Consider the following 15614-nt stretch of genomic DNA (forward strand, 5'->3'; position numbering starts at 1 on the left):
TACTTGTCATTGAAAACTCACATTGTTGGCTGAATTCTTGGAGACAATAATCTCATTCAGCCCTGGGACCAAACCATGGATCCATTTGGTCCCAGTAAATCTCTCCTATTAAATAAATTATTAAGTGTGTTTCAGCCACTTTCTGCAGAGGTTTGGTTTTGGCAAAAGATTTCAAGAGATAGGCCCATTTTTAAGTTAATTGACTGACTAATTTTGTAGGACTATTTCTAAAAGTTTAATTGATATTTTAAAGAATCTTTCAGATTCTTTTATGTAGAACTGAATATTTTGCATAAGTTTAATTGATTGTATCCTGAGGTTACACTCATCATTTCAAGGGCTTCTGAAAATAATTTTTCTTAATCTTTTTGAAAATGTTTCTGTTAAATATGAAAGTTCTTGTGAACTTACTGAAACAAATTTCTCACTGTTGTCAATATGAGGTTATAGTATTTCTAAAAGTTGAATATTTTAAAGAACTTCTTTTATGTGGTATTAGGATATTCTGTATAGGATATTCTATCTAAGTTTTAATTGATTGTATTGGGTCAATCTAAGGTCACTTAAAGAGCCTCTGAAAATAATAAGTTTTTGTTTTTCTTTTTTTCTTTTTTGTCCTTTTGAAAATGTTCCTGTTACAGATAATGTGTGATTCGGGATATTTGTCTATGTATTGGGTATTTTTAAAAGCAAACTGGTTTCTATGTATAATGTTCACTTATGGAAACATCTACTTAGATATGAAAGAAGTGAACTTACTGAGACAAATTCTTACTGTTATAAATATAAGGTTATGATAAATATCTGTTTAGGATTTATCTGAAACTTTGGTTAATGGGATTTGTTATTGGAAGTAAAATTTCTTGGGCCTGTAGTTAATGCTGTTTGGGAGTTTTAAAGCTCCATACTCTGACAGTGGGACAATAAACTGAAGTACAAATGAATTAAAGCTATTTTATCCTGTTTTGCTAAAAGTTAAGTTTTAACTGTTTATTTTATGTTATAGTTGTATCTCTGCATTTTTTTCCTCCTGTGACTGATTTCTATCATCAGAGCAATAGTCAATAGAAACTGTTAATGCAGTTCAATTATGTCATACCTTGTTGTTTCTAACCTGGTTATATGTAATCATTATATCCTAAATACTTGGCAAATGGGTATTTACCCTGGTCATCTATCTGTTACTGAATATTTGTGCCTGTGGATATTCAGGTTTTTAAAGGTTTCTAAATAATGAGAGGACAGTTAGCACAGTGAGAACTGACTGCTATTTATTTATGGGGACTATAGCTGACAGCCATTTGTCTAACTGTAAAGAAAACCTATTAAGCTGCTAGCTAATTCATATTTTGTATCTTCACAACCTTTACTTGTTAGATTTGTGTTATTTGTTCTAGATTTTGGTCAAATTATGGGTACTGACTTGCTTCTGGGACCTAGATGAGCTTTGATTGTCAACACGCCAGGCCACACTACATGTATCCTCTGCATGGACTGAGGTCTTTGCCAGTGCCCAGCCTGAAACAGTTTTGAATGAAGCTTCATCCCTTACCCTTGATGGATGATTTGGGGAATTTAGGAACCCTGACTGGGTCATCTATTACTGTGTGTTTAAATTTTGGGATGGATTTGTTAAAACTGTGTAACTATTGCTGTATGTTTGAGGGATTTTAGGAAACTCACTGTACTAGTCTATTATATACAGGAGTTTTGATTCACTCTTGGGATTTATATATGGAATGGTTACTTGATAATTCCTTTCCATGAGAAAAAAAAAGGGGGGGGGGATGAAGAGATAGGAAAATTGGGAAAACATGTATTTTTCTAGAAATCCTTTACACAGTCCTTTTTGTTTTCACTCCTTCCTTAAAATTTACTGGACCATGCTTTAACTTTGAAATCCTTTATTCTGCTGGAATTGCCATGGCAGACTCAGATTTTGGGGATTACTTTTTAGAAACAACCAGTAATCAGACACCTGTCCTGGGACTGGCAATCTCTCTGATTTGTTTCTCCACTCTTGTAATCCCAGTTCCTTAATTAGTATTGCAGCAGTTTGGTATCAGGCCTCTAATAATTTGGGGTTGCCTGCCTTGGTTTAATTGAATTATTTGCTCAGAAATCTGGATCCTAGTAGCAACTTCTGTTCTATAGAGAGGGGACAGGTGGAGCTACTCCAGGCCCCACTTTTTCCCCCTTTGGAGTCCCTGACAGACTTGGGGTGCCCTCTTAAGATGGGCAGCAGGACTTCTTGAGCACTGCTACTTCCTATATAAGCAGAGGCTAAGTTAAATGCACAAATGACCACAGACCTAACTCACAGTGAACTGTCCATATGCTCCCCAACTGCAGAGGACCTGACATGCTTGCAACAGGGAGCCTTTTGTAATGCCGATTAACTCTGGGGATTATCAGAGAGAGACTGGTCCTTCCCATAAGTCCTTACATTGTTCTGGTTTTATTTTGGTTTATTTGCTTTACATAGAGTTTGTCAAAATTATGGTGCTAAAACCTATTTAGAGGAAGGTAATTCAATGATTTGAATATTCAGAAGAGAGTGTGGAATGTTGTGCCACAGTTCTCTTTTATCATCCTGACTCAGTTTCCCTAAATTGTCCTGCCTCTATTTCCCTAATTTTCCTACCTCAGTTTATAATTGTTCTGCTCAACTACCCCTCCCTCCTAATCATGATGATCCAGATAAGAAGAAAGACCTTCTATCTTAGTCATCATCAGAATGTTGGGTGCCTCTCCCCACTCTGTAATCTCAATTATCAGATGTCCCTCATGCCTCCCCCAACCCTGTCAGAACCAGATTGTCAGAGTCCCGTTCCTGCTCTCAGCCCTGATTCTGCCCCTGCTTCGGTCTACCTCCTGATCTAAGCCACGTGTATACATGTCATTGAGAACTCACATTGTTGGCTGGGTTCTTGGAGATGATAGTCTCATTCAGCACTGGGACCAAACCATGGATCCATTTGGTCCCAGTAAATCTCTCTTTTAAATAAAATATTAAATACTCTCTAATCTCTATCTTGCCTCAGTTTCTCTGGCATTACAGTGTGACTGTACAAATCATGAATTTCTTTCTTCCCTAAAGGTTATAGAGTTAATCTTTGTGTGGGGATGCTAACATAGTTAGTCTGTCTTTGATCACCTTCCTTTTCCCTCCTTATCTTTCCTACCTTCTTGCCTATCATATTTCCCATTCTCATTAGATCTTGCTCTTACCTGACTGTTAACAAGTTCTTTTAAAGGTGTTAATTGGTACTTACTACTTGTATGACCTTAGTTCCCTTACATTCTCTCCTACGGCCTCAATTTGCTTATCTTTAAAAAATGTGTTATTTATGCTGGATCAGTGTTTATAAACAGGGAGCTTTCTTGGTTTGGTAGTAATTTCAAGGAGTCAGGACAGTTAAATCTGAATATAGATCCTAAATGAATCCTGTGATTTATAAAACAAAGTCATTTCAAAATATTACTGTTGGTAGCTTTCTTTGTCAAATCAGAAGAATTTATTTGGCAATTAAACTTCAGCATTTAAATTATCAAATTTTATTTATTGGATTTGAGTTTGCCTGGAAGTAAGTTTTAAGGGTGACATCCTTCAAAAACAATATTTTTAAGGCATATGCTTGGGAAGCTTAGTATAAATCAACGAAATAATATTAAATCTCAGATTCTTTGATTTCAGGGCAGTTCAGATAAAAGAATACAAGATCTGTTGCTTCATAGGATCAAGTATCTATCATCAAAAAAGGGGGAGCATTTTATATGAATCTATCTTTGAAAAATAGGGGTAGAAAAGAAATTATTATTCAGGCTCCACTAAGAGATTCAACTTTAAAGATAGAGTTTACTTGAAATTAACTCTTCTGTTTAATAATTACCATGAGGTATTTGTGAAATACTTAATCATGAGAGAGCATACAAAGGTTTTGTGATTGTTTCTTTCATTTTGGTTTGGTTTGACTTGGTTTTTCACTATCTATATTTTGCTACATAATTGAGTATAAAGGAAACTTTAATATTTTAGTGAGAAAATGTTAATACAAAAAGAGAAAGCATGAAGCCTATACTACTTACTCTCCATACTTCAGGGTTTGTTATCTTATGGTGATTTCTTCACCAGTGCAGATCAAAGTCTGTTTATATGTCTCAGTAGTTTATAAGTCAAGGGTTCTTAACCTTATGTACGGTATGGACTCCTGTGATAGCTTGGTAAAGCTTATATAACCTTTCCCAGAATAGAAAAAAAAAAAAAAAAAGATTACAAAAAATAAATTGTATTGAAATATACTTTTTTTTTTTTTTTTTTTTCCCAAAATGAAGTTCACAAAAGTTCAGGTTGAATCCCTGAAACAGAAGATCTTTGGTAGCTGTCCTGGACAAAAAATTTATTTCTCTAAGGCCAATGAATTTAGCTGATCTAGTCTTCAGATATGTCCTATCACCAGGCTTATTCTCTAATAGAGAGGTAGATCACTCTTTTCATCGGTCTGCTGGTACGGCACACTGAAGAGGTTTTCACTCACTTGTCATCAGTCCCTTCTTGTTTGTGGAATAATAATATCCCCCCAGATCTCTAACCCTTTCCCCCTTATTTCAGCCTAAAAATGTTAGGATTTAAAAACAAATGAACAAATATAACTAGGCAAGTAAGTTTTTAAAAAAACAGACTAAGAGATCTTTTTGTTTTATTTTATTTTGAATACTAAAAACACTTTGGGGCAATAGCTTATAATAGAATGAAATACTTTCAAGAATACCACATAAATATTTAAATCATTTTTTCATATGCATACAAAACCTTGAGAAATTCCATGAGATAAAGAACCATCTCTTTCTAATTGTATTTTCCAGTTTGAAAATATAAGAAAATAAATTATTTTCCACTTCAGAAAAGATGGTGTTTTGGCTGCTAGAATACTATTTAGTCTTTCCTAAGAGTAGCAATCACAGATAAGTTATATAACTCGCTTTCATTTGGTTGTGACATCTCTTGATATATCTTGGAGAGTTTAAATCATTCTCCCAACCATAACTTCAACTCATCCTTTAGGGTATAGTCAAGTAAGATCCTTATTTCTTTCTAGTCTCAAGAGAAATGTGGCTAGAACCTGAACAAAAATTGAAAACTGACCTTGGCACCTGAAAATACTCAATCTTCTTCTGCTAGTTAAGGATTCACAAACAAGAATCTCCTTTTTTTTTCATTCCATCCTTTTTGTCATTTTCCCTAGATAGTATAGTAGCCAGAGCTCTGGACTTGGAATCAGGAAGATGTGTTTAAATCCTGCCTTGGAGTCTTTCTGCCTGTCTCTTTTAAGTGACAATGAGAAGAAATCAAAATTTATATTATTTTATTTGTCATATTTGTAATTTATAGCCTGCTATGGTTACAGAAGCTCTTTGTGCTTTTCTAATATAACATCCGAGTGAAAATCAAACATGTACAATCTAAAACAACAACAGTTGCTGTTGTGCTTAACTATTCAGGACTATATTTGGGATTTTTTTTTTTGACAGATATTGGAGTGGTTTGCCATATACTTCTCTAGCTCATTTTATAGATGTGAAAACTGAGGCAAACAGAGTAAAGTGCCTTGTCCAGAGTTCCACAGTTATCAAGTATCTGAGACCAGATTTGAATTTGGGAACTCCAGGCCATTGCACCACATAGCTGCCCCAAAGGATACTAAATAGAAAAAGAAACCAGTCCAAGACAGAAATTTGGCAGTGAGCTGAGCAGAGTGATGATTATTATATCATCAATTATAATCAAGAGAGAGGCAAAACTCTCTAGAAACAGCTCACCAAAGAAATTCTGCAGTATCAGAAGACTTAGTGCTAAAATCCTCACTAAATTTTTTCAAAATTGGGGTTTGCAAATTACTTGTTTCTGAATATATAATTTATCATTGCTCTTCTTTTAATAAAACATTTTTTGATAATTTTGTCCAGTCGACTTGGAAGTGAGAAGATGGTACTAGGTTCTAGGTTTGTCAAGGGAAGAGATATCTTTGGTTTCTGAGTTGACATTTGGGTCATTAAAAGTATGAGTCATCCAAAGAAATAATCTTGTCCTTAATTCTACAAGCATGTACCCTGCCACAAGAATTAAACATGTACTATTTTATGTTTTCTGTTCTTAGTTTGAAATTAATGTTTTTTATTTCCTACAAGCTTAGGGAAAAAAAGGCCTACTCGATTAACTGCTTTTTTACAGTTTATGGGAACCATAATTAATTTTTCCTAGAATCAGTGTAGCTGCTAATAAAAAATGGTTGCCCATCCCTGGATTTTATGAGCCCTGATCCAGTTTCCCAAAATTGTTGTTATTAATTCAACAACTACACAAACTGATTAGTCAGATTTAGGTAGGATTCAAGATCTAAAAACAACTATGGCAGTAAATGCCTCTTTTTAAAATGAAATTTCACACAAGCCAGATGGGAATGTAGGTATAAAAATGGTGTGAAAAATGCTGGAATGGCAGCAATAAAGACAAATTGGGAAAAGCAAGAAGTTTGTTTTTTTATGTTGTTTAATAACTTTAAAGAATATATTACAGTCATTTAAAAGGTAACTTTACATTAACAAAAATATGTGCAAATATTTTCAATATGTACATGATTTCCTTATTATTTAAATCTCTTTACAATATCAAAATCTTATTCATAAAAGTTTAAAATATAATAAAATAGGCCTTCAGTTTCAAGTAAAACTTTCATTGAAGATACAGTTGTAGAGATATTTATTGTTCACAAAAATACATAGGGAAAAAGAATTCTTAGAACTTATTTGGAAAACTGGACATATCATATACAACTTACAATGCTCACAAATGGACAATAACCTTTACAAACCTATACTTTATTGTAAAATATATGACTTTGGTATTTTCCTTATAAAAACAAATTGCATATCCCCCCTAATAAACAGAGGCATACTTTTTTTCCTCTCAAGATTGCCCATTACCTACTATGTCTATGCGACCTTGAGCAGATCATCTAATGTGTCTTCTCTTTCTTGGACAAGATGCTCTCTAAGGTCTATTTCTAGTTCTAAAGCTTGTAATTACTATTTCTATTTGCTTTTCAGGAGGAAAACAAGATAGATTCTGCCTTTGGACATTTATGCTTAGCCACCAGACATATGGGAATTTCACACATATATGCTAAGCACAGAATCAAGCCTTTCAACATGATATATTCTCAATTTGGTGGCTGTGTGCTTGTTTTTTCTCTTAAGTGCAATTTCCTCAAATTAAAGAAATTCACAGACCCAATTGCACTCCAATATTTTTTATAAAACATAATGCATTGGCACTCAGAAAATATTAGGTAAGCATAAGAATAAAATGTTTGTTGTCTAAAAATCTAGATTTTTAAAAATTGTGTGTGTATATGTACATACCTGTATACATCTACTGTTTATACCAAAATCCCTTTAAAAAAATTTAGAGCATCTTTAAAGATAGTAATTTCCATAATTTAATAATTTTCAATATTGAATATTTGTTGATATATTTTTTGGTTTTGTATATGTTTAGGATTTACTAAAAGCAAATTTTTCATATAATACAAGAAATCTTAAAGACAATCTTAAAGAAATCTTAAAAACATAAATTTTTTAAATAAGTGTTAATATAATAAAAGCTTTTTCTGAATTTTAAAGTGCTCACATAATTTTAGAAGAGCCTGTACTATTTAACTCAAATCAAAAAGACTTTTAAAAACAAACATATGTAATATGAATATATAGAAAATGCATATGGATACATTCATAAAAATTTCCTTTTAAGCATGATATGATATAGGCTGACCTAGAAACATTCATATTTTCTTGTTTCAATTGTGATTTAATTAGCTGTACATTCCTTAAAATTATCACTAAAAAAAAAATGCACAATTCTGTCATTGACTTTCTTTCCTCTCAACTCTCATACACTTCTTTGCAGAAGTACCTTTATTTAAGCATATCAGCACAATTTTATACCTTCTGAATTCTGGTTCAGTCTCTATTTACAGATACTGACATTTCTTTATCATGTGCTAACTCTGTATTTATTAAAGGGGGGAAAAGATTCACTTTAATTATATTACCAAAATAGCCTATCATGTCATTTCCGCCTTAGTTGATGAATCAGTATAAATATTTGTGGTCTTTATTTTTCATTGCTTTTGTTTCAGGCAGACCTGCCTGCAGTGATAAATAAAAGATGGTTACTTTTTTTCTGTGAGTTTCAGATTAATACAAAAAATTAATCATAACCATTTCAAATATATCACTATTACCGATTTCCATTCCCAGACTGGAAATAAATATGCACCCCCTTTAAACTGCTAGGAAATCTACCCCTTTTCATGGAAGAATCTTTACTGCATATTTAGCATATAATCTTAAAAATTTGCCTGAACCATTTTTCTCATTAGCCATTTTGTGCAAAATAGAGGCCAGATGTTTGTATACCTGGCTTAATGATAGTCTTAGAAGAAGAAAAATGCAGATATTTTTAGAATATGCAATAGAAAACAAATGAGTTCTAAAATTCAAAGAAATGTCAAGACAGAAAATGCTTGCATAGCATAGGATAACAATGGTTTGCAAATATTGCCACATAGTCCATGGAGTTGCCAATTCCAATAGCCTTCCATCAGGAAGCAAGCTTACGCATTGCCTGCAGAAACAAAGAAAGTTGATAGATAAATCTGAATTTAATTGGAATCTACATCTTCTTTTTCCTAATTCCCTATTATATAAATTTTACTCAAGTGTACTCATTTGTGATATATCTCACAATAGGTATGCTTCTAAAGAGTTTAATACAAACTGAATTTTAGTAAATCTAATCACATTATAAATGACACAGGGAAACAAATTATTTAAAGGAACTATGCCAAGTTTTCTAAAAGGTGGGTAATGCACTAGATTTATCAGCTTCTTAGCTGATTCCCTTGATACCTGCTTAAAGTAGAGGTATGCCTGGATTTTATCTTGTGATTATAAACATTAAAAGTACTTGTGCAAATATTACTTATGTATGTAACGTACTTTTTACCCTCCTTAGCTATCAGTTTTGCAGACAGAACAAAGCTGCATCAGATAGTTACATGTAAGAATCAGAAATAAAAATTGTCTCAATGATTGTAGCCATGGTTTTCTTTAAAAACAAATGTGAACTCAATTTCATAAGTAAAATTTCAAAAATGGAAGAACTAGCTTGTGGAGTAGGGAGATACTCATTACTGGAAATATATAAGCAAAGTCAGATGACTTCTTGGAATACCTTTTGCAGATATTTCTCTTTGGTCAGTTTCCAATCAAATATTCATAATACTTTTCAACTCATTACAAAATATAATAAGTGATTTATTTTATTTGAAAAATTGAAAAAAATAATCATACCTCATCCTGTACATCAAGACCATCTTCAATCATCTCTCCGTCCATTAATTCAAGAGGATCTTTATATTCTTGTATCAGATGAATCTTGAAAAAGAGAATAAAGTTTAATACTCACTGAGTACATAATTACCCATTCCAATATTTAATTCCAATAGTTAATTTTGCTGCCAAAGACTTGACTGAAGAGCTATAAATTCACACATAAATAATGAAGATAAACTGGAAAAGTTAGAAGTGGGTTTAGCCCTCATTGAAGCACTATGTAGTAAGATAGACATGTGGGAAATAGGTTATTGTATCTTTTAGCCTATCGCAAATTTTGCTCAAATAATACTTACCAGAAAACCAAGAGGTACATAGCAATAACAAATATTTAATATGAATACTTGCCATAATGCCAGGAAGGATAATAAAGATGCAAATTAAGATGCCCTTAAAACAGAACTAAAGTCTGAGGAATATAGTTCTGATTAAACGTAGGTTCTTTGAGACGTATAATCTGTTCCTTAAACAAATTCAGTAAGGATAAGAGAATTTAAAACAGGATTCAGAATGCTGAGCTTACATAATACACCTGTCTTTAAAAAAAAAAAAATTTAGAGTTCAGATCCCCTATGTATTTGGTGGGAAAGTTCACAAAATATGGAAGCTCTTTAAAAAAGTGGACTTGTTTTATTTTGGAAAAACAATATCAAATCTGAACAGACCGTTATATTACTTCCCACCTGGGCCATGTGATAGTAGACCCTTTTTGAGCTCATTTCTAATTTAATCCAAATCTACAAATCTGAATTTCACATGAATTCTTCTGAGAAGGCAATATATGATTGATGCCCAGTTTTTTAAACACATACGGCTAAACACAGGACATTGAGTCTCAGTGTCTTCTTATTTGAGCAAATGGTTTGCACAAGCTTTATACCTCTTCCAAAGAGAAGCACAAGAATTAAACATTTACCTTTTCAAAAATAGGGTCTTCTGTAGTTTGAGTTTTCATTTGACTTTGTATATATAACACAGCATCATGAACAGTCAGGAAGAACATGTCCTTTATAATATTATCTTCATAAAAACCACATTGCTCCAGCTTTGCTATCACATGGTCTTTGAATGAAATATAAAAAAGAAAAACATTCAAGTTAAAAGTAATGAGAGTACAACTCCATACCACCAAAGCAGATTGTTAATATATTCTTGCCTCTGATAACAAGTCAATACATATATTCAAATTTATATTTCCAAGGAAACAAGAATATTTTTCAAACATTGACCAGTAATAAAAGTTTACATAGCTTACATGAATGTAGTTCTTTGCATGTCAATTCTTTCATTAGAAAGTGAGCCCCTTTAGGGCAGGGGTCATATTTTTGCCTTTTTTGGTATTCCCCCTAGGGCTTAGCACAGCACTTTGTACCTAGTAAGCATTTAATAAATATTTGTTGACTGGCGGTAGCCCTAAAAATAATTTCACACACTCTCATTCTCTCTCAAAAACAAAAACAAAAACATAGACTTTGAGCTGAAAAAGTGCTTATGTACTTCCTGCCTAAAGATAATGAATGTTTGGTATGTGGGATGATTCTCTGAAAAGGGAAGGGCTGTAAGAATATTAGAGATAATTATGATGATGTAACAAAACAGAGAACAAATAATTTTAAGAAAATAAAATATTTTATTAATCAACAAGCATTAAATGCTTACTATACACCAGGCACTGTACTAAGTTCTGAGGATACAAAGAAATGCAAAAAAACACTCCCTGCCTTCTTCCAATGTTGGCTACACAACAGGTAAATAGATGGTCTTTACAAAACACAAAATATGTACTTACACTCTCCTAACACATGACAGTAAGTAAGGCAGTACCACGCCCAATCAGTCTAATGGGCCTCATTGCTCCAGTATTGACTTTACACACAAAAACCTTAATACATTTTTTTTGACTAAAAACATTCTTTTCCATAAGGAAACTTTTGCTTCCAAAAAAGCTTTTCCCCTTGATGAACACTACATTCAATAATTCAATGTATTTATATAGGTAAGTATGTATGCATATATATTAGTTCTCTGTACAAAGCTAGCATTTAATTATATAATGTTTTCTTATACTTTTTAATTATATAATCCTTTCTTAATACTTTTTGTTTGCTTCCTATGTGGGTACAGTGAGGGTGGGAAATTGATCGGGACTCCTGCCCAGTTGAGTTCCCCCATCTCACTGAAAGGAATTACGGCATGTAAAGGGCTGGAACAGATAAAATATTGATTAAAATGCAAATCAGCCCTGCCTCTAGTGACCAACTATGTATCTCAGATTTTAAGTTTGCTTTTGCAATATCTCTTCTTCCAGAAACAGCAAAAGAACACAAAAAACTGCACCACTTCATCATAACTTACAGGCTCACTCCATAATAACTTACAAGCTGCAACCCTTCTGATGCCCACTTTCACAAGCAAACTTCAGGTCTGTGTCAAGGTAAAAGGCCATATTTATTGTATATCTTCTGCTTCAGTAGGAGCTGTGAGTAGAGAAGGGCTGGTCTGAGTCACTTCTACCCCCTTCCCCTGCCCCACCCCCTTCCACGGGGCCTCCAGCCCTGAGGCTCAGAGTTGTAGCAGCCCGGGCTTCAGGTGGAGCCGCAGCCCAGGGCCCTGGACCTTGACACTAGCTCCTGGGTCTTGAGCTTCCCCCTTGGCCGAAGCAGCTTTTACAGCGAGGTTGGTTTTTTCTTTGCTCGTTTTTCCAGCCTATTTCCTGATTTTAGACTTTGTTAATGTTGGACTCTGCTCCCTTCTAGAGGAGGAGGATGCAGGGAGTGGGGAAGTGTCTGTGCTTTGAGGTCCTCCTACTGCTTTCAGATTCAAACTGGATTTTTTCAGCACTCCCAAAGTGATACACATTCAGGAAAGTCTGCCCTGCTCCCTGCTCTGAGCCCTGCAAGTTCTCCATTCAAGTGGGAGTCTCTTGGCTTGGACGGGGCTGAGTTTCAATAGTCTCTTGCTGGAGGTTTTATGGACTCAGGAGTGAACTGCTGCTTCCCCTTTAGTCAGACACCTTCCTGCTTATTGCACTGCAGGCTTGTAGACTGAGAAGCAGCTCTGCTCCTGGCGCTGGACCTCATTCCATGCTCAGTACTCAGCTAGCTCTCTGCAAACTAACTGCTCCTTCCACCCCCACATCCAGAACTAGGTAACATGCAACAGTTTCCAGGTGGCATTTGCTCCTGCTTCTAACTCCTTATATCTTTCTGCCCCAAGACTTCCTGCTTCGGCTCCTTTTTCTTTGCTTGCACTGCTGGCCAGACCTCCCCTTTTGTTTGGGTCTCATTACATCCTCCATTCCGAGACCATACTAGTATATATATATTCAATAAATATTTTATATTAATGTAAATTAATGTAAAATAATAAATATAAGGAGCAGCTAGATGGCAAGTGGATAGAGCACCAGCCCTGAAGTTAGGAGGACCCGAGTTCAAATGTGGTCTCAGACACTTAACACTTCCTAGCTGTGTGACCCTGGGCAAGTCACTTAACCCCAGTTGCCTCAGCAAAAAAATAATAATAATAATAATTATTATTATGATTATATAAATATATATTTATACATATTATATAAATGTATAAAATGTATAACCAAAACTATACTACTTTTTTAAAATTATGGTCCTTTTTTAATGTAACACTGACAAAGCTTTTGAGCATCATGCTCTTAACCCCATTTCCTCCATAGGTTCTTAATGCAAATTTTCCACAGTGAGGTGCTTTTGGAGAACACATATTCATTATAGCAAAACTGCCTGTATATTCTTTCCCCACAAAATATTACAAAGTTGTAGAGAGCTGGGCCCATGTCTTCTACTTCTTATGTATTACTATAGAATAAAAACTGTGTTGAATATAGAACAAAAAAGTATACATGTTAACTAGAGAGAGAAATAATGGTAGAGGGGAAGAAAAAATAGGTCATTTCATATCAAAAGTGTCCCTGTCCCAAAAAAAACCTCTTCAAAATAATGTTTTTTTTTCAAAGAGAGTCTGGGGAATGAGGAGATTCATTCAATGGGAAGGCCATCCCAGCCCACATTTCACCCTTTTATATTTTCTTGCTGCTGAAACCCATTCACCAGAACATGAGTTTCAGTGCAATTCCAGCACTACCCTGAAAAAGGTACTCACATATACAAAATCTCCAAATTCCAGGGGGCTGAGATGAGGAAGAACAGGAATCTCTGAATAAATATATGCACACATACATTCACTTACCTTTAAGTGAAGCAAAGTATACATTCACATCAATTCTTTGGAACTCTTTTACAATCTGAAAAGAAAGGGGAATTTTTCAATGCTGATATAATTTCATACATGGTTCTTATGGGAGTGAATTAATCTAGACACATTTCTATAAAATCAAAAAGTTCCACAAGGAAATAGAATTCTTGAGTTCTAGGAAAGATAGGAAATCTAGGAAAGATAAGTGATTTACTGAATGACAAATTTACAAATTTACAAATTTGCATCCAATTTACTGGATGCAAAAAGATCATGGAATGTTAGAAAACTGAACAGATGAAAGTTAATAAGGATACATGTAATATCTTGCTCAAGAATTTTACTTCACAAAAATAATTTGAAAAATTAAAAAAAAAATTTACTTTACAAACACAAGATAGGTAAATCATGGCCACACATCAATTCTTCTGGAAAAGTTCTAGGAATCTTAGCATATACAAGTCAACAATGTGATACATGGATTAAAAAATAACAATGGCTTGAGTTTCACAAAGAGGAATACCATTTCTTGGAAAAGGGAGGTAATATTCCCTCTGAACTTCATCCTGCTCAACTGATATCTTGAATACTATGGTCAGTCCTGAACATTTCATGTTAAAATGGATTAATAATAATTAGAAAAATATGGAGAGCTTTCATAGGAAGGGCACTTCAAATTTATGTTATATGGAAATTGTTGAAGGAACTGGCCATATTTAATCATAATTCATACACTTTTAACTTAAATCTACATTATTATATTTTTCTTCACTTTTTAAAGTTTGAACCATCAGCAAAATAATAATTCAAGCCCTAATTGGTAGTACTTGTCAATTTCCAAGGTGTAAATGTTCAGCCAAACATTTGATAATTGCCTTTTCCAGGCAGGAATGAGTTATCTCCAACAAAACTCTTTTGATAAGTAAATAATATTTTTGAAAAACAAAAATGTACTTTTTTATTCCCTTTTTTCTGAAAGGTCAACTAACATTAAGGCTAAATACCATATTAATAATCAAATTAATAAAAACCATATGATCATCTGAATAGATGCAGAAAAAGCATTTGATAAAATCCAACATCCATTCCTACTAAAAACGCTTGAGAGTATAGGAATAAATGGACTATTCCTTAGAATAATTAGGAGCATATATTTACGACCGTCAGTAAGCATAATATGTAATGGAAATAAACTGGAACCTTTCCCAGTAAGATCAGGAGTGAAACAAGGTTGTCCACTATCACCATTACTATTGAATATTGTATTAGAAATGCTAGCCTCGGCAATAAGAGTCGAGAAAGAGATTAAAGGAATAAGAGTAGGTAAGGAGGAAATCAAACTGTCACTCTTTGCAGATGATATGATGGTATACTTAGAAAACCCCAGAGATTCTAATAAAAAGTTATTAGAAATAATTCACAACTTTAGCAAAGTTGCTGGGTACAAAATAAATCCATATAAATCCTCAGCATTTTTATATATCACCAATAAATTGCAACAGCAAGAGATATAAAGAGAAATTCCATTCCAAACAAATGTCGAGAGTGTAAAATATTTGGGAATCCATCTACCAAAGAAAAGTCAGGAATTATATGAGCAAAATTACAAGGTACTTGCCACAAAAATAAAATCAGATTTAAATAATTGGAAAGACATCCAGTGCTCGTGGATAGGCCGAGCAAATATAATAAAGATGACAATATTCCCCAAACTAATCTATTTATTTAGTGCTATACCAATCAGACTTCCAAAAAACTATTTTAGTGACCTAGAAAAAATAACAACAAAATTCATATGGAAGAATAAAAGGTCGAGAATTTCAAGGGAATTAATGAAAAAAAAGTCAGATGAAGGTGGTCTAGGTGTACCTGATCTAAAGCTATATTATATAGCAGCAGTCACCAAAACCATTTGGTATTGGCTAAGA

The 15614-nt window shown here is 33.7% G+C and overlaps 1 protein-coding gene across 1 annotated transcript in view; it reads right to left on the reverse strand.

Annotated features, from left to right (window-relative positions):
- Positions 1 to 6532: 6532 nt before the first annotated feature.
- Positions 6533 to 15614, reverse strand: part of SLC26A4 (solute carrier family 26 member 4) — a 52328-nt gene continuing 43246 nt past the window's right edge. The window contains 4 exon segments of the mRNA XM_074268346.1: positions 6533 to 8686; positions 9415 to 9498; positions 10373 to 10518; positions 13681 to 13735. Of these exon segments, the coding sequence (XP_074124447.1) occupies positions 8663 to 8686; positions 9415 to 9498; positions 10373 to 10518; positions 13681 to 13735 (309 nt within the window). The 3' untranslated portion in view covers positions 6533 to 8662.

This window comes from Sminthopsis crassicaudata, chromosome 5 (assembly GCF_048593235.1).
Source record: "Sminthopsis crassicaudata isolate SCR6 chromosome 5, ASM4859323v1, whole genome shotgun sequence".
Taxonomy (NCBI): Eukaryota; Metazoa; Chordata; class Mammalia; order Dasyuromorphia; family Dasyuridae; genus Sminthopsis; species Sminthopsis crassicaudata.